At 40.1% G+C, this 24465-nt stretch overlaps 1 protein-coding gene across 1 annotated transcript in view; it reads right to left on the bottom strand.

The window, feature by feature from the left end:
- The window catches only part of KCP (kielin cysteine rich BMP regulator), a 565655-nt gene that overhangs the window by 15308 nt on the left and 525882 nt on the right, over positions 1–24465 (bottom strand). The window contains 4 exon segments of the mRNA XM_053716343.1: positions 22122–22286; positions 22578–22679; positions 23450–23561; positions 23917–24089. Coding sequence (XP_053572318.1) covers positions 22122–22286; positions 22578–22679; positions 23450–23561; positions 23917–24089 — 552 coding nt within the window.

Below are 24465 nucleotides of genomic sequence, written 5' to 3'. Positions count from 1 at the left end.
TTATTGTGGACTTTGACACAGTACATTTTTTGCGGACTTTGACACATTATTTATCTTTTGTGAATATATTTTTTTGGGGACCGTTACGGATTTTAACTTTTATATTTTTCACATAATTTTTCACATATTTTTACACTATTTTAAACAACTTTTCTACACCATCTTTTACATATTTTGAATAATAGGACCACCGCCATTGTTCCTATTGTTTTTTACTGTTGACCCATTCCTGAAATTGTTTTTTATTGTTGTTGCATACCTGTTTTTATCACACATTGAATGTTTTATCCCCCACTCATGGATCCATGAAGTGTATTATATTGCAATACCATTGTTTTTATTTTTATTTTTATTATTGATGAAGTGTATTACATTGCAATTCTTTATTGAAGTGTTCTTGTATTAAGTGGTTTCTGCGAGGAAGCACTTTTATTAAATCACATTATTTTAGCACGCTTCCGGTTCTTTGACCTTAGCCTCCTTAGGGTAGGCGCCTGGGTTCATTCCTTTTTCATACTACTTTCCTCTCAGGGTACTAGCTAGGAGTCACCCGCCCCCAGGCAAAGAGGTATTTTCTTTTCAGCGCTTAGGTTTACCCCCTCTCCGGTGTTAGTGTTAGGGTTAGACTTAGCTTTAGGGGTTAATACATTTATTAGAATAGGCGGTGAGGTCCGGTCGGCAGATTAGGGGTTAATAAGTGTAGGCAGGTGGAGGCGACATTGTGGGGGGCAGATTAGGGGTTAATAATATAATATAGGTGTCCAGCCGTGTTAGGGGCAGCAGATTAGGGGTACATAAGGATAACGTAGGTGGCGGCGCTTTGCGGTCGGCAGATTAGGGGTTAATTATTGTAGGTAGCTGGCTGCGACGTTGTGGGGGGCAGATTAGGGGTTAATAAATATAATATAGGGGTCGGCGGTGTTAGGGGCAGCAGATTAGGGGTACATAAGGATAACGTAGATGGCGGCGCTTTGCGGTCGGCAGATTAGGGGTTAATAAGTGTAGGTAGGTGGAGGCGATGTTGTGGGGGGCAGGTTAGGGGTTAATAAATATAATACAGGGGTCGGCGGGTGTTAGGGGCAGCAGATTAGGGGTACATAAGGATAACGTAAGGTGGCGGTCGGCAGATTAGGGGTTAAAAAAAATTATTCGAGTGTCGGCGATGTGGGGGGACCTCGGGATTAGGGGTACATAGGTAGTTTATGGGTGTTAGTGTACGTTAAAGCACAGTATTTAAGAGGCCTTTATAAACCGGCGTTAGCCCAGAAAGCCTCTTAACTACTGACTTTTTTTCCTGCGGCTGGAGTTTTGTCGTTAGATTTCTAACGCTCACTTCAGCCACGACTCTAAATACCGGAGTTAGAAAGATCCCATTGAAAAGATAGGATACGCAATGACGTAAGGGGATCTGCGGTATGGAAAAGTCGCGGCTGAAAAGTGAGCGTTAGACCCTATTTTGAGTGACCTCCAAATACCGGCGGTAGCCTAAAACCAGCGTTAGGAGCCTCTTAACGCTGGTTTTCACGGCTAACGCCAAACTCCAAATCTAGGCCTAGGTGAATTAATTAAAATTACATCTAAAGCATAAAAACAAATACATTGGGATCAGTTGTTAAAAGAGTAACCTGACTCTTCATATTGAAATGTAGAATATGGAATACAGCTATATACATCATAACCATATATAAATACATCATATCCATATATAAATAAATCATAACCCTATATAAATACATCTAATTTCCAGGACCAAATATTTCTACCTATACAGATAATTAAGCTATACATACAAAAATGTATAGTCATCTATAAAAATAACTGATGTCACACTCTATAAATAACTGATGTTCATCCCATTAGGTTGGTGTGAATGAAGTTTCAGGATCCAAAAATAACTCTTTATTATCCAATATTTTAAACGTATTGCGACCCTCTGGGGGAGTAGTGGCTATGTCTAGGATTTGCACAGACATATCAGCAATGTGCAAAACATGGTAAGAGTTGAAATGGTGAGCTACAGCAGAATCCTTACAATAGTTCTTAACTAAGATGTTCACCAAACCTTAGTCCTAACTTCACGTGAGGTTTTTACCAACGTCTTGACATCTAAAAATATTGCAAGTCAGAAGGATAGACTGCAAATTTGGTTTTACAATTGGCATACAATTTTATTTTACGTTGAACATTATCAAAACTAGAGGTAAAGGAATCTCCATAGTCAAGTTTTAAACAAGTGGTGCAATCTCTGCTACCACATTTATAATTTCCTTTTTCTGGATAGCCAGTCCTCTGGTACCATAACTTTCATTCGGCTAGATTACGAGTTTGGCATTAGGCTTAAAAAGCAGTGTTGGCCAGTCCCAACGCTGCTTTTTAACACCCGCTAGTATTACGAGTCTTAAAGGTACAGGGTGCACCGCTCACTTTTTTGGCCAGACTCAGAAATACCGCAAATCCACTTACGTCAATTGCGTATCCTCTTTATTCAATGGGACTTGCATAGCGCCGGTATTACGAGTCTGCCAAAAAGTGAGTGGTAGACTGTAACAGTATAACCCTGGCATAAAAGGGCAGAGGACACAGGCAGCATACAGTAAATTTCCCCACTCCCTCCCCCCAAACATGAGTCAAAGCTCCATGGTGAGGGTCCAACAGATATCAGCAAATGAATAGTTTATTTAAAGCAGCACACATATTTATACACCCTGGCTTCAGGTTACAGAGGGCGTTGGTTAAACAATAAAGCAAACATATGAACACAATGCATCAAACCTCAAAACAATTGTCTATTCACAGGTAAAACAGATTACATATTAAATTAATTAACTGGGGAAGAACGTTTACTCAGACAATCTGATGTTGGGCAGTCTAGTTAACATAATCACACAGGGACACAATCAGTTTACCCAGACAGACTCCTGAGACACAATCAGATCTTAAACATACATAGAATACATCTTATTACAGAATATAGGAACAGTTCTTATTAGCTATAAAGTCTTTTATGCCCACTTGGCTTATAGAGTCACAATTGCTCCCACAAGGGGCACTCACCACCCTGTACCCATCCTGTATTTATGGATACAGGGTGACATGGACATAAGACAGAGTTATGAAAGTACATGGGGTGTCCAGCATATAAAATTCCATATTTCCATGCAGTCTCTGGGTATCCTTAAGCCCATGTACCTCCAGCCCAAAGAATGTTCCATAACAAGCCCTCCAATGAACAGTGGCGAGATTGGTTTCGTCACATAGACCCTCTCCTGTCAAGCCTGGTACCGCATTTTAAAGTCAGTAGTTAAGAGTTTTACACTACAACGCTGTAGCATAAAACTCTTAACTAAAGTGCTAAAAAGTACACTAACACCCATAAACTACCTATTAACCCCTAAACCAAGCCCCCCCCACCACATCGCAAACACTTAAAAAAATAAATAATTAAACCCTAATCTGCCGAACCGTACATTGCCGCCACTATAATAAATATATTAACACCCACCTCGCAAACACTAGTTAAATTTTATTAACCTCTAATCTGCCGTCCCTAACATCACCGACACCTACCTACACTTATTAACCCCTAATCTGCCGCCCCCAACGTCGCCGCCACTATATTAAAGTTATTAACCTCTAAATCTAAGTCTAACCCTAACCCCCCCCTAACTTAAATATAATTTAAATAAATATAAATAAAATAACTATCATTAACTAAATTATTCCTATTTAAAACTAAATACTAATAGTTACATTATAGCTATCTTAGGGTTTATTTTTATTTTACAGGCAAGTTTGTATTTATTTTAACTAGGTAGAATAGTTATTAAATAGTTATTAACTATTTAATAACTACCTAGCTAAAATAAAGACAAAAGTACCTGTAAAATAAAAACCTAACCTAAGTTACAATTACACCTAACACTACAACTATAATTAAATTAATTCCCTAAATTAAATAAAATTATCTAAAGTAAAAAAACAAACAAACACTAAATTACAGAAAATAATAAAAAAATTACAAGATTTTTAAACTAATTACACCTAATCTAATCCCCCTAACAAAATAAAAAAGCCCCCCCCCCCAAATAAAAAAAGCCCTACCCTACACTAAATTACAAATAGCCCTTAAAACGGCCTTTTGCGGGGCATTGCCCCAAAGTAATCAGCTCTTTTACCTGTAAAAAAAATTACAAATCCCCCCCAACATTAAAACCCACCACCCACACAACCAACCCTACTCTAAAACCCACCCAATACCCCCTTAAAAAACCTAACACTAACCCCCTGAGATCGACCTACCGGGAGACGTCTTCATCCAACCGGGCAGAAGTGGTCCTCCAGATGGGCAAAAGTCTTTATCCAAGTCGGGCAGAAGTGGTCCTCCAGATGGGCAGAAGTCTTCATTCAGACGGCATCTTCTATCTTCATCCATCCGGCGCGGCCAATTGGAATTAAGGTAGAAAAAAATCCTATTGGCTGATGCAATCAGCCAATAGGATTGAGCCTTGCATTCTATTGGCTGATTGGAACAGCCAATAGAATGCCAGCTCAATCCTATTGGCTGATTGCATCGGCCAATAGGATTGAACTTCAATCATTATTGGCTGATCCAATCAGCCAATAGGATTTTTTCTACCTTAATTCCAATTGGCTGATAGAATTCTATCAGCCAATCGGAATTGAAGGGACGCCATCTTGGATGACGTCACTTAAAGGTACCTTCATTCAGTCGTAGCCGTCGGAAGAAGAGGATGCTCCGCGTCGGATGTCTTGAAGATGGACCCGCTCCGTGCCGGATGGATGAAGATAGAAGATGCCATCTGGATGAAGTCTTCTGCCCGTCTGGAGGACCACTTCTGCCCGGCTTGTATGAAGACTTCTGTCCCATCTGGAGGACCACTTCTGCCCGGTTGGATGAAAAAGTCTCCTGGTAGGTCGATCTTCAGGGGGTTAGTGTTATGTTTTTAAGGGGGTATTGGGTGGGTTTTATGAGTAGGGTGGTGTGTGGGGTGGTGGATTTTAATGTTGGGGGGGGATTTGTAATTTTTTTTACAGGTAAAAGAGCCGTTTACTTTGAGGCAGTGCCCCGCAAAAGGCCCTTTTAAGGGCTATTTGTAATCTAGTGTAGGGTAGGGCTTTTTATTTTGGGGGGGGGGCTTTTTATTTTGTTAGGGGGTTAGATTAGGTGTAATTAGTGTAAAAATCTTGTAATTGTTTTTTATTATTTTCTGTAATTTAGTGTTTGTTTTCTTTTGTACTTTAGATAATTTTATTTAATTTAGGGAATTATTTTAATTATAGTGGTAGTGTTAGGCTTAATTGTAACTTAGGTTAGGTTTTATTTTACAGGTACTTTTGTCTTTATTTTAGCTAGGTAGTTATTAAATAGTTAATAACTATTAATAACTATTCTACCTAGTTAAAATAAATACAAACTTGCCTGTAAAATAAAAATAAACCCTAAGCTAGCTACAATGTAACTATTAGTTATATTGTAGCTATCTTAGGGTTTATTTTATAGGTAAGTATTTAGTTTTAAATAGAATAATTTAGTTAATAATAGTTATTTTTATTTAGATTTATTTAAATTATATTTAAGTTAGGGGGTGTTAGGGTTAGACTTAGGTTTAGTGGTTAATAACTTTAATATAGTGGCGGCGACGTTGGGGGCGGCAGATTAGGGGGTTAAGAAGATATAGGTAGGTTGTGGCGACATTGGGGGTGGCAGATTAGGGGTTAATAAATATAATGTAGGTGTCGGTGATGTTGGGGGCAGCAGATTAGGGGTTCATAAGTATAATGTAGGTGATGGCGGTGTCCGGAGCGGCAGATTGGGGTTAATAATATAATGTAGGTGTCGGCGATGTCGGTAGGCAGCAGATTAGGGGTTAATAAGTGTAAGATTTGGGGTGTTTAGACTCAGGGTTCATGTTAGGGGTGTTATGTTGTAGACATAAATGTATTTTCCCCCTAGGAATCAATGGGGCTGCGTTAGGAGCTAAACGCTGCTTTTTTGCAGGTGTTAAGTTTTTTTCCAGCCGGCTCTCCCCCATTGATTCCTATGGGGAAATCGTGCATGAGCACATTCAGCCAGCTCATCGCTAACGTAAGCAGCTCTGGTATTGAGGTGAGATGTGGAGCAAAATTTTGCTCTACGATCACTTTTTTGCGGTTAACGCCGGGTTTGGAAAAAACCCGTAATACCAGCGCTGTCTGTATGTGAGCAGTGAGCATAAACTGCTCGTTAGCACCGCACCCCTCCTAACGCAAAACTCTTAATCTAGCCTATTGTTTTTCACTAGATTTGGAGCTAGTACCCTAGCCAAAGTATTTGTTTTTTTAGGGACAAACCTACATGTCTTAATATATGGTTTAAGAATTTCATCTCCAGATAGTATATGGAGATGTTTAAGTATTTTAACCACATCATTATATTGTTTTCACCACTGCATCGTCAATGTTCCCATCAATAGCAGATGTATTGTACCGTTTTTTTAATACAATTGGGTCTACACTACAGTCATAATTTTTAATTTAGATTCTACATTGTTCCAATGCAAAGGAGTCATAACCCCTCTGAATAAGTCTGTTTTTCAGTTCTAATGACTGCTGTTCATAAAATCAGGTCAGACTTAGTATTTCTGCGCAACCTAATAAATTGACCCCTTGGTATGGCCTTAATTACATGTTTGGGATGCTGAGAGGCTGCATGTAGAATGGTATTGCCGGCAATTGGCTTCCTATAAGTTTTAGTAATGATTTGATTTTTCAGTCATCTCAAGGGTAAGGTCTAAAACGTTTATCTGTTGTCTACTGAGTTCTCCTGTGAACTGTAAACCCAAATCAATTCTATTTAAATATGCCAAAAGTTTTTCCAAAAAATTATCATTTACATCATTTTTTTGTATTATGAGTAACAGATCATCAATGTATCAAACAAATAGTACTACTTGTTCCTTCCAGGGGTTACTATTAGTATAGATATAAAGCAACTCCCACCAAGCAACAAAGATGTTAGCAAATGCGGGGGCAAATTTTGCCCCCATGGCGGTCCCCCTTATTTGCAAGTAGTACTCATTGTTGAACATAAAATAATTATCTGAAAGTAAAAACTGTAAGACCTCACCTACATAACTTATTTTACATAATTCTAAGTCTGTTTCTGTCTCCAAAAAGTATTCTACAGCTCTGATACCCAAATGCTGAGGTATACTAGTGTACAGAGAAGTAATATCTGCCGTAACCCAGCAATAATTGGGTTGCTATACAATTGTATTGAGTGAGAGTAACAAATTAGATTTATCCTGAACATAACTCAGCTGTCTTTTGGCTATTGGTTGCAAAATAGCATCCATCCATTCCCCAGGGGTTCCAACAATGAGCCTATGCCGGCCACTATGCGTCTCCCCGGTGGAAAATCCTTGTTTTTGTGTACTTTAGGAACATGATGAAAAATTGGGGCAATAGGGTTCTCAGGAACTAATGTTTCCAAATCATTGGCACCAAATATGCCCAACAAAATACCATCCTCAATAAGTTTACACATATCTTTTTTTTATCTTATACAAAGGATTGTAAGGTAATAAATATAAACTGTATTATCAGAAAGCTGTCTCAATGCTTCAATAAAATAGTATGTTTTGTCCATGACAACAATGCTGCCACCTTTGTCAGAATTTCTGATCACTTTCTTTATTATCCTGCAATGTTTTTACTGCCATTCGCTCTTTATGTTTAAGATTCAAGGTGACAGCATCGCTGCTATGACCAATTTCTTCCTCCAATTTTAGAATATCTGTCTGTACAAGCCTCTGATCAGCGTTGGTCATGGGGCCTCTATAGTTAATAGGATAAAACTTAGACCTATTTTTCTTAGGTTTTTCAAGTTTATCAATTAGGGTCACAGGGTCAACGTCATTTGCATTGTACAGATCATTCAAAGTGACAATAGAACAAGCCTAATCAAAAGACAAATGTGGAGAAATGATATTTTTTATCAGAATTTAGTACTACATCCTTGTTAGTCAGTGCAAAAAATAATTTTAAAGAGAATTTTCGAATAAACTTATTAAAGGGACAGTTTACTCAAAAAATTTCTCCCCTTTAATTTGTTCCCAATGATCCACTTTACCTGCTGGAGTGTATTACATTTTTTACAAGTAGCTCCTTTACCCTTATATTGGCATTTGAAATAGTTGATTTAGCATGTGGTATCCCCACCTATTCTGAAAGTTTGTGGCCGCAGGTCCCAGCTATAGATAAGCTTTGTAAACACAGCCAGCAGAATAAATTATACTCCCAGTAGGATATAGCAGAGATAAGGTAATAAAATGTTGATTTTCCATTGTTCTCTCCAAGTACTGGTGATTGTTTTACGGACAGATATAAGATAAAGAAGCAGTTATATGTATACAATGTGATAAAGTAATGAGATCTGATTATATCTACAAGCTCAACCCATTTTATTAGGTTGTGGCTTCAAAACACAAAATCAGAGCTTTAATATACACAAAAAAACATAAAAAGCTATTTTTCATACATTTTTTTCTCTGCAGTTGGTAAAAAAAGCAATTGTAAACACATTAAGCGAAAAACTATTTTTCAGTATACTGTCCCTTTAATGTCCAGAAGGGTTAAACCCAGAACCTAAACCTTTTGATAATACACTTCTTTCATCATCAGTTAGAACATGTCGTGATATATTAATGATATTAAGTCCTTCTGTAATAGAAGTGGTGGGAAGAATAAGACTAATTACTTCTTTCTGTTCTTTCTTTTTTCTCCCTTTCCGCCATCTTCTTCTGTGTTTTTTCCTTTTCTGTAAGCTTTCTTGTTTTAAAGGGACATACACCCAATGTTTTTCTTTCATGATTTAGAGAGAATATATCATTTTAAACAACTTATACTACTGTAAGGAATTGGAACATTTTCATGATTTCATGCACAAATAATTAATCAAACAGTTAATGTATTATTAACAGTTCATATTAAAACTTTGCTTTTAGAGAACACATATATAGTGTGTGTATATATATATATATTTATATATCTTACATATGCCTTTAAGAGTTAAGTCTGAAAAATATAAAACAAACAAAGCGCAACTCGATTCAAGTGAAAAATCCAGTAAACACGTCTGAGTCATCCCCGAAATGGAAAAAAGGTCCGTGCACAAAAGTATGGACATGCTTCACGAGCAGAAGCAAGCATACACCGCATTCACCTTCTGACGAAGTCTGCCCATCAGCAGAGGAAACACAGGGAAATAAGAAGTTTTTTTTTCCCTTGGAAAGAGCCGTCCATGACGAGGTGAATGAGAAATGCTAGAGAGGGGTAAGAAGAATTATTACGTCTTCTACTCACAAGCATATCCGTACTTCTGTGCATGGACCTTTTTTCTATTACGGGGATGACTCGGACGTTTCTACTGCTAGACTTGCTTGTAAGTCTGTTTTATTTTGCGCTATTTCATTTTATTAAACCTTTCACTTGAATCAAGTTGCGCTTTGTTTGTTTTATATTTGTCAGACTTTCTTTTCATGTGAGGATCCACCCCTCTCATTTTTTGTATTAACTGGGACTCTTTTTCTTTTTCAACTGTGATTTTTCACTTTTATCATGTTATTGATACCTTAGGTTTAGGCCTTTATTTATGTGTGTTATTATCATTATATCACAACATATTTCTAACCATTTGGTTATATACTTGTGGTTTAGCGCCCCAATTCATTTTTTTCTGGATGTGCTTTAAGAGTTAAGACGTGTTTGCCTTTAAGAAATAAGTTATATTTGGGGTTTTTTCACTCTGCTTTGCCATTCTCAGACAGATGCTCTTATCTAGGTTGGGGAATGTTACATTCCAATGGAATTATAGTGCTAGGCACTAACATGAGAATATTTGCTTGCTATGAGAAAACCTCTTATTTGGCTAAAAACATCTTGAAGAGAAGTTCCATACAGCACCTGTAGAAGTTGGCTGTGTTTCACTGAATGATGGCTCAGCTCTGTTGTATGCTATTAATACCTTATCTGAAACCTGAAGATAAGTAATATGTTTATAGTTTAATAACTGCCTTGTGTTACTGTATTGTAACTGATACAATTATAAGCTGATTACTGATTTGTGTTATTGCAATAAGTTCATAATAAACACTGTTATTATTAAACTGAATTTTGTGTTATTTTCCTTTTTTCCAGTAATATAGTGATAACTTGTGTGAGCCTCCCCAGCGCCTGGACAAAACAACATCCATTATCAAATGTTCTTATTTCTCTTGGGTGAGCCAATGATAAAAGGCATATAGTTGCAGCCATAAATCAGCAGCTAGTTCCCAGTAGTGCATTGTTACTCCTGAGACTACATAGGTATGCTTTTCAACAAAGCATAACAAGAGAGCAAAGCAAATTAGATAATAGAAGTACATGGGAAAGATGTTTAAAATTGTATAGTCTATCTGAATCTGAAAGTTTGTTTGACTTTACTGTCCCTTTAATCCCATTGTTCCTCTGCAAATTCACAGTATTTACACAGAATCAACCCATACTAAGTATCAAGAAGTTTAACGAATAGAAGATTGTTTGGCGTAAAAAGATCCGCACAAGGACCTAAATGTGAAGAGGGAGGAGCAAGCAGTAAAATGAAAGTGAAATCTAAAATTGTATTGTTTTAGTTAAATAAAACGATTTAAATTGTTATTATTAAGTTAAAGGTTATTTTTCTTTAATCAATGAAGTACAGCTGAAAGGTTGATCAAATATGAATAATTAACCCATTAAACTGGAGATAGTTCACCTTCCAACAATTTCAGAGTTATCTATATATTTCTAATGGTATATAACTAAATCAGTCATTTTCTAATATAAATGGAAAATTAATCTAAAAAGTTATTATTCTTTATGTCAAAAACTATCGCCTAGATTACGAGTTTGGCGTTAGCCTTAAAAAGCAGTGTTGAGAGGCCCCAACGCTGCTTTTTTCCTAAAGCTGGTATTACGAGTCAGGCAGGAAAGGGTCTACCACTCACTTTTCTTCCGCGACTCAAGGCTACCGCAAATCCCCTTACGTCAATTGCGTATCCTATCTTTTTAATGGGACTTGCCTAACGCTGGTATTACAAGTCTTGGAAGAAGTGAGCGGTAGACCCTCTCCTGTCAAGACTTCTACCGCATTTAAAAGTCAGTAGTTAAGATCTTTATGGGCTAACGCCAGAACATAAAACTCTTAACTAAAGTGCCAAAAAGTACACTAACACCCATAAACTACCTATTAACCCCTAAACCGAGGCCCCCCCACATCGCAAACACTAAAATATTTTTTTTAACCCCTAATCTGCTGACCGGAAATCGCCGCCACCTACATTATACCTATAAACCCCTAATCTGCTGCCCCTAACATCGCCGACACCTACATTATATTTATTAACCCCTAATCTGCCGCCCCCAACGTTGCCGCCACCTACCTACAATTATTAACCCCTAATCTGCCGACAGGACATCGCCGCCACTTTAATAAATGTATTAACCCCTAAACCGCTACACCCCCCGCCTCGCAAACACTAGTTACATTTTATTAACCCCTAATCTGCCCCCCCCAACGTCGCCGACACCTACCTACATTTATTAACCCCTAATCTTCCGATCCCAACGTCGCCACTACTATAATAAATTTATTAACCCCTAAACCTAAGTCTAACTCTAAGCTAACCCCCCTTAACTTATATATAAGTATATATAATTTAAATGAAACAAAATAAATTTAACATAATTAAATAAATTAATCCTATTTAAAACTAAATACTTACCTATAAAATAAACCCTAAGCTAGCTACAATATAACTAATAGTTACATTGTAGCTAGCTAGGATTTATATTTATTTTACAGGCAAGTTTGTATTTATTTTAACTAGTTACAATAGTTATTAAATAGTTATTAACTATTGGCTGATAGAATCCTATCAGCCAATCGGAATTAAGGTAGGAAAAATCCTAATGGCTGATGTAATCAGCCAATAGGATTGACCTTGCATTCTATTGGCTGTTCCAATCAGCCAATAGAATGCGAGGTCAATCCTATTGGCTGATTGGATCAGCCAATCGGATTGAACTTCAATCCGAATGGCTGATAGCATCAGCCAATAGGATTTTTCCTACCTTAATTCCGATTGGCTGATAGGATTCTATTCAATCGGAATTCAAGGGACGCCATCTTGGATGACGTCATTTAAAGGAACCTTCATTCTTCGTTAGGACTTCGTTTGAAGAGGATGCTCCGCGTCGGCTGGATTGAAGATGGACCCGCTCCGCTACGGAAGGATGAAGATAGAAGATGCCACTTGGATAAAGATTTCTACCGTCTGGAGGACCTCTTCTGCCGCCGATCGGATGAAGACTTCGGAACCTCTGGAGGACCACTTGTGCCCGGCTGGGTGAAGACGGCTCAAGGTAGGGTGATCGTGTTAGGTTTTTTTTAAGGGGGGATTGGGTGGGTTTTAGAGTAGGGGTGTGTGGGTGGTGGGTTGTAATGTTGGGGGGGTATTGTATTTTCTTTTTTACAGGTAAAAGAGCTGATTACTTTGGGGTAATGCCCCGCAAAAGGCCCTTTTAAGGGCTATTTGTAATTTAGTATAGGGTAGGGAAATTTTTATTATTTTGGGGGGCTTTTTTATTTTATTAGGGGGATTAGATTAGGTGTAATTAGTTTAAAATTCTTGTAATTCTTTTTTTTCCTGTAATTTAGTGTTGTTTTTTTTCTGTAATTTAGTTTATTTAATTTAATTGTATTTAATTGTAGGTAGTTTAGGTAATTTATTTAATGATAGTGTAGTGTTAGTTGTAATTGTAACTTAGTTTAGTATTTATTTTACAGGTAAATTTGTACTTATTTTAGCTAGGTAGTTATTAAATAGTTAATGACTATTTAATAACTATTGTACCTAGTTAAAATAAATACAAACTTGCCTGTAAAATAAATATAAATCCTAAGCTAGAAAACAATGTAACTATTAGTTAGGGTTTATTTTATCGGTAAGTATTTAGTTTTAAATAGGATTAATTTATTTAATTATGTTAAATTTATTTTGTTTATTTTAAATTATATTTAATTTAGGGGGGTTAGACTAAGGTTTAGGGGTTAATAACTATAATATAGGTGGCGGCGATGTTGGGGGCAGTAGATTAGGGGTTCATAGGGATAATGTAGGTGGCGGCGATGTTGGGGGCAGTAGATTAGGGGTTCATAGGTATAATGTAGGTGGCGGCGGTGTCCGGAGCGGCAGATTAGGGGTTAATAATATAATGTAGGTGTCAGCGATAACGGGAGCGGCAGATTTGGGGTTAATAAGTGTAATATTAGGGGTGTTTAGACTCGGGTTCATGTTAGGGTGTTAGGTGTAGACATAGATGTATTTTCCCCATAGGAAACAATGGGGCTGCGTTAGAAGCTGGACGCTGCTTTTTTGCAGGTGTTAGGTTTTTTTTCAGCCAGCTCAGCCCCATTGTTTCCTACAGGGAAATCGTGCACGAGCACGTTTAGCCAGCTCCCCGCTACCATAAGCAACGCTGGTATTGAGGTGAGATGTGGAGCTAAATTTTGCTCTACGCTCACCTTTTTGTGGCTAACGCCGGGTTTAAAAAAACCCTGTAATACCAGCGTTGTCTTAAGGGAGCGGTGGGAACAAAAGGCTTGTTAGCTCCGCAAGCCTTACCGACAAAAACTCGTAATCTCGTCGTATGATTTAAATTGAGTCTTACTGAGTAGTGATTTAAATCAAATCCGCCCTCTAACATTTTTTGTTTACCAACTCGCCAAATATTTTTAAAAATAAAAAGAACCAGGAACTTTTGAAACTTAAATATTTTTTAACTGTTAAAAAAAGAATAACCTTTTTGCAATAAAAAAATAAAAATAAAAGATATAAAGGTGATACCTTTATTGGCTTATTTCAAGCTTTAAAGACACTGAGGTCCCTATTGTCAGGCAATCTGACCTTCAAGTAATCACTTTTGTTATTTTTTTTTAGAAAGGATTTCCGCTTGTTTGTTTAAAAATAAACTTTTTGTGTTAATATTTTTGTTTTACAACTACATTAATTCTTATGTCCTGATTCTAAAAAGCTCTCTGGGCTGGTGAGATTCTATAAGAATTCTCGCCTGTACTTCTATTTTCCTGGTGGAATTATCTAAAGCCACTTTTTACCCTTAAAACAAGGGGTCTCGCTAAGGGATGTATACTGCATTTTCGTATGGGAAGTATATGCAGGCATTACAAAAGTGCACACTGAAAATAGTAATTAAAAAACATAAAAAATGAAAAATAATTAACCCATTCACAGAAAGATATGCTGGAATAAAATAGTGTTCCATGAATGTATATGACATTTTCTCTAAATTCTGTAAACCTTTTTGGCCAAACAGATTTCACAGTTTTTTCCCGACAGTTAAAAGGTGACGAGCTTTTATCAAAATACTCAAAAAACTAATTACTCTGAAAGGAAAACCTATGCATATGAAAATAACAGCGGATTTAAGGTACAGTGCACTGAAAACAGAGTATTTTCATTTGTATTAAAGGGATAGAAAAGTCAGCATTAAACTTGCATGATTTAGATAGAGCTGGTCATTTTAAGATACTTTTAAATTCACTTCTATTTTCAAATGTATCAATCGTTAAAAATGAATACGCACATATCATACACTAGTGGGAGCTGCTGCTAATTGGTGCCTGCACACATTTGTCTCTTGTAACTGTGCTCCCGCACGTGGAGTTCCAGTGAGCCAGCTCTGATTGGCCAAAATGGATGTCTGTCAAAAGAACTGAAATAAGGGGGCAGTTTGCAGAGGCATATTATAACTGTGTTGGTTGTGCAAAACTAGGGAATTGGTAATAAAGGGATTATCTATCTTTTTAAACAATAAAAATTCTGGTGTAGACAGTCCCTTTAATACAAGTAAAATATTTTACCTCTTAATACCGATAAATTATTGTTATCTTTTAATACCAAATATATTATATTTAGGAGCAAGCATTGCTATTTAAAAAAATGGCATCTGGGGACCAAGAGCTTTCAAACGACACCCTGGAAGTGCCGCCTCTCCCCCGGGATCACCCCGAAACCACCACCTCTGGGTCCTGGGACTCTGTGAGACTGTGGCTGCTATGGCCGGTGCCAGCCTGTCTGGAGAGGTGGGAATGGCTGGAGATTTTAGAGTCAGATAAGAACCTTTGTGTGTGTATATAAGGTGAGTGTGTTTAAAAAAAAAATCAGTAGTTCTTGTTTCACCTGAATGCTAATCTGTCTAGTTATTTAGGTGGGGATTGCTATAATCAATTTCTGTGCTACATAGCGGCTTGTTGTCAGGTATAGGAAGGACCCTCTGGCAGAGTTACCCAGTCGGGGTAGTCGGAGTCTCTCACAGGGTGGGATGCTGAATACTGGTGCTGTCTGGTATCAGGGTGGGCTACTGGCTGTAATCACTTGGCGGCTACACAGCTGCAGTCGGCAGAGAGGAAGCAGGACCCTTTTGGCGGAGCTACCCAGTCGGGGTAGCCGGGGTATCCGTGACATTGGTTGGCAGCGGTGGGATCTGCTTCTTTCACAGAGGAGAAGTGCCGGTAAAGGAGAAGTACTGGTAATGCACAGTAGCCGGTAACTATGGAAGTTGAGCTCCAAAGGAAAGTACAGGAGGCGCTGGCTCAGCTGGATGGTCCTAGTTCATATCAGGACCTGCTGGCCAAGAGGAACCCTGCCCGCCAGGATCTCTGGTGGTGGGCTCTTCAGCACAAACAGGTCTGTGATGGGAAGGTCCTCCCCACTCTCCAGGAAAGGTACCAGCTCCAGCTGAATTCACAGGAGTATGTCGTCCTGGGAAAGCAGCCCAGGAGGGAATGGTTGTCTGCATCTCATGGACTGATCAAGGAAGAGATGGGGGTATAGGGACGGGTACCTGGCACTGCGGTGGTATGCGGCCCAGGTATGCCCGGAGCTGGAGATGGATGCTCCTACAGAGGGCTTTGGCTAGGGCGGGCCCTGGATTATTATTGGAAAAGATGACAAAGGACCCAGACTTTGGGTGTGAGATGGAGTGGAGACTGGCGGAAATTTGTGAGTACCGAGAGAGACAGCTGGATCTCTCTGGGGGGTACCCTGGTTGCAAGCCGATATGGATTATCTATGTGGTCAAGAATGGGAACTGGAAAAGGCATACAAGAGGCTGCTAGACTGCGTTCAGCAGCATGCCACAGATTCTGCAAAGAGCTGTGATGCAGCAGTTTGGGAATCCTGGTGGTTGGCCTCCGAGGAGTGGCAACAAGGAATAAGCGACGAAGAGCTGCTATATACAGATCAGCAGCCTGGCCAGAGCTTATGGTCTTGGACCAGGGAGCCACCCCAATCAGAAGCGCTGGCAACAGCACCTGCCGCAGCTGTGGGAAACCAGGGAGCGGAGGTCACTAAACTCTCTCCCCACCAACAGAACCCCTTCCTGGAAGAGGAGACAGTTGGTCTCTCTCCCCAGTCGCAGAGTCAAGTACAGGGAGAGGCGACAGTCTGTTTTTCTCCCCAGCAGCAGAGCTGTCCCCCGGGAGTGGAGGTAGTCATCCTCCCTCCCCTTAAACAGAACCCCTTTTCTGGGAAAGGAGACAGTCGGTCTCTCTCCCCAGCAGCAGAGCCAGGTGCAGGGAGAGACGGCAGTTGGTTTCTCTCCCCAGTAGCAAAGCCATCCCCTGGGAGCGGAGGTTGTTGTCCTCCCTCCCCTTTGACAGAACCCCTTCCTGGGAGAGGAGACAGTTGGTCTCTCTCCCCAGCGGCAGAGCCATGTACCGGGAGAGACGGCTGTCGGTTTCTCTCCCCAGTGGCAGAGCCATCCCCCCGGGAGTGGAGGTCATCTTCCTCCCTCCCCTTCAACAGAACCCCTTTGCTGTGAGAGGAGACAGCGGGTCTCTCTCCCCAGCGGCAGGGCTAGGTACCAGAAGAGACAGCAATCAGTTTTTCTCCCCAGCGGCAGAGCCAGGTTCAGGGAGAGACGGCAGTCAACTTCTCTCTCCAGCAGCAGAATCGTCCCCCGGGAGCGGAGGTAGTCGGCCTCCCTCCCCTTCCACAGAACTCCTACCTGGGAGAGGAGACAGTCATTCTCCCTCCCCAGCGGCAGAGCAGTCTCCCAGCGAGCGGAGGTAGCCAACCTCCCTCAACAGCAGCAGATACCTTTCCCGGGAGACAAGACAGCCAGTCTCTCTCCCTGGGCGCAGGGAATGAAGGCCAGCAGGAAACACCATGGATGCCCCAAGTCCAAGAGGGATAGGATGACCTCTCCCCGCAAATGACAAGTGGAGGGCCACCTTCGGACAGCCCCAGGCCAACCCATTAAGGGTCTAGCCGGGTCTGCCGAACTGGAAGAGGGGAGAAGTTATGGATACCAGACCACCCAGACTTCCCCCACCCCCCTACTACCTGGCTAACTTCCTTTTACACCAGATTTGGGCATTGCATGGCTTACAAGATCTCACTGACTCTTGCTGTGTGTTGTTTTGCTGTGCTGTATCTTGTCAGAGAAGAGCTGATCTCTAACCGGGAAAACCCTCCTAGGCTGGCCAGGCTCCTGGAATGGACGGTCAGCTGAATCAAGGCCAAACACCCACTAGCTTTAACCCTGGTCGCTCCAGTGGTCATTTGCCGCAGAGCTCTGCTCTTTTGGGGATCAGTAGCCCCTAAGGAGTAAAAGAGGTGGGAGAATTTGAGAACTGGGGTTTTTGGACACCCCTACCCCCCTATCTTTTTACCGGACTGTAACTGAGAGCTTTCAAAGAACACCCACTGCTCCCCCGGGATCACCCTGAAACCACCACCTCTGTGTCCTGGGACTCTGTGAGACTGTGGCTGCTATGGCCGGCGCCAGCCTGTCTGGAGGGATGGGAATGGTGGGAGATTTTAGAGTCAGATAAGACCCTTTGTGTGTGTATATAAGGCGAGTGTGTTTCACAATAAATCAGTAGTTCTTGTATCACCTGAATGCTAGTCTGTCTAGTTATTTGGGTGGGGACTGCTATAATCACTTTCTCTGCTACATAGTGGCCTGTTGTCAGGTATAGGAAGGACCCTTTGGCAGAGCTACCCAGTCGGGGTAGCCGGAGTCTGTCACAAGGTGGGATCCTGAATACTGGTGCTGTCTGGTATCAGGGTGGGCTACTGGCTGTAATCACTTGACGACTACACAGCTGCAGTCGACAGGGAGGGAGCAGGACCCTTTTGGCAGAGCTACCCAGTTGGGGTAGCCGGGGTATCCATCACAAGTATACAAAAAAAACTTTGTAATACAATTGCAATCATACATTAAGGATACAGGCGACTTTCTAAATAAATTGAATGAAATTTCTGTTCATGTGTATAAGTGTATTCTATTTGTTCTGGATGTCTTCAACTACTTCCATTAGTCATAATTGTGGATTTGGGGCTGAGAGCAAAGTAGTTGCAAATGCTGAGAGAGAATTTATTATGTACTTACTTGATATAGTACTTTGTTGCAACTATTTGTTGTTTTAGGACCAACTCTATTTGTAACTGCAGGATAAAGTAATGGGTTTTAATGTTGCCCCCACATATGCCAATATTTTTATTAATATCTATGAAAATATAAACTGGTTTATGAGAATGAATTACTTTTGCACTTGGTGGCGCTATATTGACGATATCTTTGGCATATGGGCGACACTGAGAGCCTGTTTGATTTTGTGACTACATTAAATGGATTTACATCTAAGATTAATCTGAATTTGACATACTGTGAGGGGAAGTTAGTCTTCTTAGATACTATGGTTATTAAAGAGGGTGGTATATTGAAACTAGATGTATATAAAAAGAGTACTGATAGGAATTATCTCTTATTGGATAACAGTTGCCATCCAGTGGTGGTTATACACGGGGGCCTACAGGGGCCAGTGCCCCTGTAAAAATATCCCTGTCCCCCCTGTGCCCCCCGAGCTTATTCATGAAGTTGATTGCTTGATTTGCTGCAGTATCATTGTTATTCTGCACTCGCCTTCTGATGTCAGAGCCTCCCTCGTATGACGCCATCATTCTGCTGTCAGTGTTTCTCCTTATGATGTAGAATTGTTCGAAAAGGAGCTTGGAAACTGGACCTCAAGTTGGCTTATCTCCCTCCCCCAGGACCTTTGATTTATCCCATTGAAGATCCCCATTCTTCCAGCCGCTGGACTCCTAATTTACCCCCTATAGGTTCCCAGATTATCCATCCCCAGGACCACCCCCATACTCAGCTTTAACCCCCCCTGGAGGATCCCCTTCACCACCCAAAAAGATATCAATTTACTTTCCAGGGGATCTCCTCACACAATTCAGCCATTCTCAGTGATTGTATACTACTATTGCTGCAGCAATGTCTGAAATTCTGCCCTACAGTGAGGATAAGATGGGGCATTACGGCTCTGATGCCGAGGTTGGGCAAATATCATTCAGCTGCCGCCAGCAGGATACCAGTTCCTTTTTGGGGGGAAAACAGCAGTAGAGACCCCCCAAACTGGGGCAAATCCGTAGAGCTAAGAGAGGTAAGGGGGATGTAAACACCTATTGGATAGAATGATGTCTGCATAATTTCCCAACCTTTTGCCTCCATTCATTCATCTATTTCACTTGCATTTTCTCTCATGCTCTCTTCTGCAGTTTTACTGCTCTCGCCCCCTGCAGCCTCTAATGGGGTTTGTGTCATATGTGGCATGGGGTGCATATGTCCAATTTAACCCTTTGGATACCAAACAGAACTGATACACTTTGATGTTTGATTCATGGAACCACTGTGGCAGCCAAATAGTTAACTGAGCCTGGGATGCTTTTAGGGATATTTTAGGGTCATAATATGATTTCCAACAGTTTATTCCTTTATACCCTTATACCACTATTGTGAAGCCTGAAGTGGATTAGTATAACGCAATTACCTACAGGTCTCACTTATATGCCCATAAAAAATACCCTGAAGGCTGCATGGGCGGGTATGCCCACAGAGAATTATTTATGCCCATAAAACATTCTAAAGACTGAAGAGCTGATTTGAGGTGCTTGCCTCCTTGCTGTTCCTATGTTCGGAAGGCACAATATGATGCTAGGGTATGATTAAAATGTAAAGCAAAATTAAAGTATTTAATGTTTAAATATCATTTGTTTCCATTTTTTAATGTGCCCCTCTGATTAAACACTGGGCCCACCTTGGCCCCCCCCCCCCCCCAGTAAAATGCGTCTAGAACTGCCACTGTTCCCATCCCCTGTCATTAAAGGGATAGGAAAGTCAAAATTAAACTAGCATGATTCAGATAGAGCATTTCATTTTAAGACATTTTTAGATTAATTTCAAACGTGCTTCTCTTTGTATCTCTGGTTTAAAAACAATACACACATATCCTCCACTAGTGGGAGTGAGCTGCTGATTGGTGCCTGCACAGATTTGTCTCTTGTGATTGGCTGACTAGGTGTGCTCAGCTAGCTACCAGTAGTGCAATGCTGCTCCTTCAGCAAAAGGTAGCAAGAGAATAAAGCAAATTTGTTAATAGAAGTAATTTGGAAAGTTGTTTTAAGTCGTATGTTCTATTTAACTCATGAAAGAAAATGTAGGGGTTTCCTGTCCCTTTAAGGAATTCCCTTCCTAGGAGTCAGTTTATGCAAGTACATCACATCATATCAGATGACAATAAAGCAGTTGAGACAATTGTTTCTTGACAGTGGTTTGATTAATAAAGAAACTGAGGGTTTTTTAAAGTGAATTTAGAGAACAGTGGTTGAAACCAAAAGTAAGGAGAACACATAAAAAGAATGAAAATCAAAGATTGCTTTTTTTCCTAGATAACAATTTAAGTTACTAGGTTCAGAAAATTGTTCAGAGACATTGGCATGTGTTAACAAAATTGTAATCCAGAAATAAGAGCATTCCAAGATTACCCTTTGACAACCTATAAGAGAGGAACCAGTATTAGAGCTGTTTTGGTAAGAGCCGATATTGGCCCCAGTAGTGCAAGAGGACAGAGTTATATTTCTGAAAGACTTGTTGCAGCTATCCTTGTCTAGGGTGCTCCCACTGTAATAAAATGATTAAGAAGTGTTCTCCACAGAAAATGTTGCCAGCCGGGTGGCATTATGAATTAGTCGTGTGGGGGCAGTGTAATATTTTCTAATATTATATAATTTCCTGCTATACAAAGCACAAATTAATTACATAATTTAACACAAATGTATTTAATGATAATTTGTGCAATAAAAATGTAGCGTTTTTTATATGAGTTAATTTTAGCTCAAAATGGGCTAAAATTTATGCTGGGTGATCAGTAATTAAGCCAGGTGGTGCACCTGCTAAAAAGGTCCTGGGGTGAACACAGTTAAGGGTTCTGTTTTTTTGCGTATCCCCAGACAGGTTAAAAGCACGAGATACTAGGTTATTTTACATGCAACACAGATTATGCCATTTATTTGTTAAAATGCCCTTGTGGGCTTATTTATGTTGGCAAGATGACCCACTGTGTGCGTGAAAGAATAACAGAACACAAATCTAACATTAAGATTTAAAATAATAAGTCACCAGTAGCTGTTCATTTTATGCAAGCGGGCCACAATGTCAGACAACTTAGGCTTCAAATCATAGAACAGTATTCTTCATTCTGGATAGTGAGCGATAGAGAGCAATATCTTAAGCAAAGGGAGTCCTTTTGGATTTTTCATTTCAATTCATTGATACCAATGGGCATGAATAAAGATTATGATCTGTCTGTATTTTCGTGATATGATTGTGCTTCCATAACATGCATATTCTCACTAATATAATTTAGTTTTATCAATTATTGATTATTTTTGTACAGCTTTGTAATAATGTATAGTGCATAGGAAAAAGTTAATTGAACCCAGGAGGAGTGTCCTTTTGGGGTTTATAGGGAAGAAATGAGATGTTGTATGTAGGGCATGATTAAGGGCGTATAGCCCAAAATGCTGCTGCTGATTTTCTAAGTGATTCTTAGTAAACCTAAGAAGATTTGAAGCCACTTGGGTACTGCTGCAGTATCTGCTTTTGGGCCTTCTATTGCAGAGTTCAGGAGGGAGCTGTCATTGTTACTGTGAATACCAAGGTAAACTCACCCTCCAGCTGTTTCCAAAGGTGGCTTCTGATAACATGATCTGTCCATGGCGATCTCGCAGATCATCCTGGGGGTAGTTGTTAAAGTTCCCGCACAGTCCACAGAGATGGCCACGGTAGGTCCCTGGTACACTCACCTCAAGGTGAGAGCGGCCATTCCACTGCACCTAAAGACGCAAAACATAGAGAGTAAGATGTGACTTGTAAATGGCGCCCTACATCAGGACTGCCTGGTAGAGGCTACACAGTGTGAAAGGGCAGGAACATTCATCATCATCTCTATAAATTTACTTATTTTATCAGATTTCCCTCTTTATTTTTTGTTTCCTTTGTTGAAACTTAGCTCTTCTTCTTAAGCGCATACTGAGATATTCTTAGAAGTGTACACATGTCTTGAGCATTATATAACATTGTTACAAGCTCCACAACCATATAGTGCACACAGTATCTCCACGTACCTTCACCCCAATGTTGCTGTTCAGCAAGATTGTGTTGGTCTTTCTCTCTATATAAATGTATGGCTCTTTCAGGAAAGGAAGTTCGACTGTTTGGTAATCCACCTGTAGAGGGAAAGCAGGGGTTAATAATCACATAAGACAACAGTAAAGACATATGGTAGTGAGCTAGCCAGAGGTACTACAGTGACCTTAACAAAATACATTGGTCTCAATACAAATACGCTAACTTCTCAAAGGGTTTTTATTGAAAAATAATATTTTCAGTATTGCTCAATTAAGAATTTTCACTAAATTGGTGAGATTTCTCTAAAACACAGAGACGCTAAACAGAGGAATATTTGGTGCAATAGGAGAAGTTATAAGGAGAGTTATAAGAAGCAATAGGAGGAGTTATAGGGAGATTTATAAGGTGCAATATATGGTGTTATAGGGAGGATTATATAATCAATAGGATGGTTATAGGGAGGGTTATATCCAGCTGTAGGATAGTTATAAGGACAGTTATGTGGAGGAGCTATAGGGAGGTTTATAGCAACAGTTATATGATGCAATAGGAGGAGTTATAGAGAGGGTTATATGGAGCAATAGAAGGCGTTATATAGAGGGTTATATGGTGCAATAGGAGGAGTTATATAGAGGGTTATATGGTGCAATAGGAGTTATAGGGAGGGTTACATGGTGCAATAGGAGGAGTTATATGGAGGGTTATATGGTGCAATAGAAGGAGTTACAGGGAGGGTTATATGGCCCAATAGGAGGCGTTATAGGGAGGGGTCTATAGGGCAGTTGGGAAGTATTTGTGGAATATATGCAGCAACAAGTGCCTATCCTAATAGCCTTCTAGCCCTGTTATCTCCAGCCCCTCTGCTTACCATCACCACCCAGTCCTGGAGTAGTTGCACCACGGCGTCCCCAATTAGAACTGTTACTTCCTTGGTCCATGAGACACCACGCAGCCCCCGGTCATCATTAGTCACATGAATACTACAGGAAGCAATGAAAATATATGGTATAATATACACAAAACACATATTGCTGTGGGGCAGCCAGAAAACATAAGATAATGTAGGTTTGAGTAGGAAAACAGAATCTATATTATTATCTATAACAATCAGAGTTGGTTTCTGGGGACTATTCCATTTCACGCACAGACAGAGAGTTATACAAAGCACTACAGGAAAGTACTCTCTGTTGTCATGTTATTTCCATTCTGTGTGATCCAGTCCTGCTCTTGATCTACAGTTATTATATTTACAGGCTTCAGAACTACAAGAGCATTTGCAGTCTATAACATCCAACATCACAGGAGCACGGTTCCCTTTATTGTAAACTTGTATACCTGAAGTCCCCTCCCTCGCAGTCCTCACTCAGGACATATGTACAGCCCCCTTGGAAGTGGTACATCTTCCCATCAAACGTCCTATAGTGCGGGTCACCAAATGCAATGCAGGTAGCTGGCCGTGGGATGCAGTGAGGGCAGCACATACCAGGGATCAGAGCTGGTGTTTCATCCTGAGAGGGGGAAAAAACACTAGATACTGAGCATAGAGAAAAGGCAGTTTGTTATCATGTAATAGGGGCTGAGTGTGTCTGTCTTACCCTACGGCAGTAGGAGGCAATGTATTGGTCAAGGAGAGTGCACAATCTGTACCAAAGCAACTAATACATCATAAGGAGCAGATAGTTCCTCACATGACCCTCTAGATATGACATGGTTGTCACATGACCCTCCAGTTGGCCTATGGTAATCACATGACACACTAGATATCCTATGGTTATTACATGAATCTGGCTATCATATAGTTGTCATATGACCCTCCAGTTGGCCTATGGTAATCACAAGAAACACTAGATATTCTATGCTTATTACATGACTCTGACTATCATA

This window comes from Bombina bombina, chromosome 6 (assembly GCF_027579735.1).
Source record: "Bombina bombina isolate aBomBom1 chromosome 6, aBomBom1.pri, whole genome shotgun sequence".
Lineage (NCBI taxonomy): Eukaryota > Metazoa > Chordata > Amphibia > Anura > Bombinatoridae > Bombina > Bombina bombina.
This window is presented reverse-complemented; position numbering and strand designations above follow the sequence as displayed.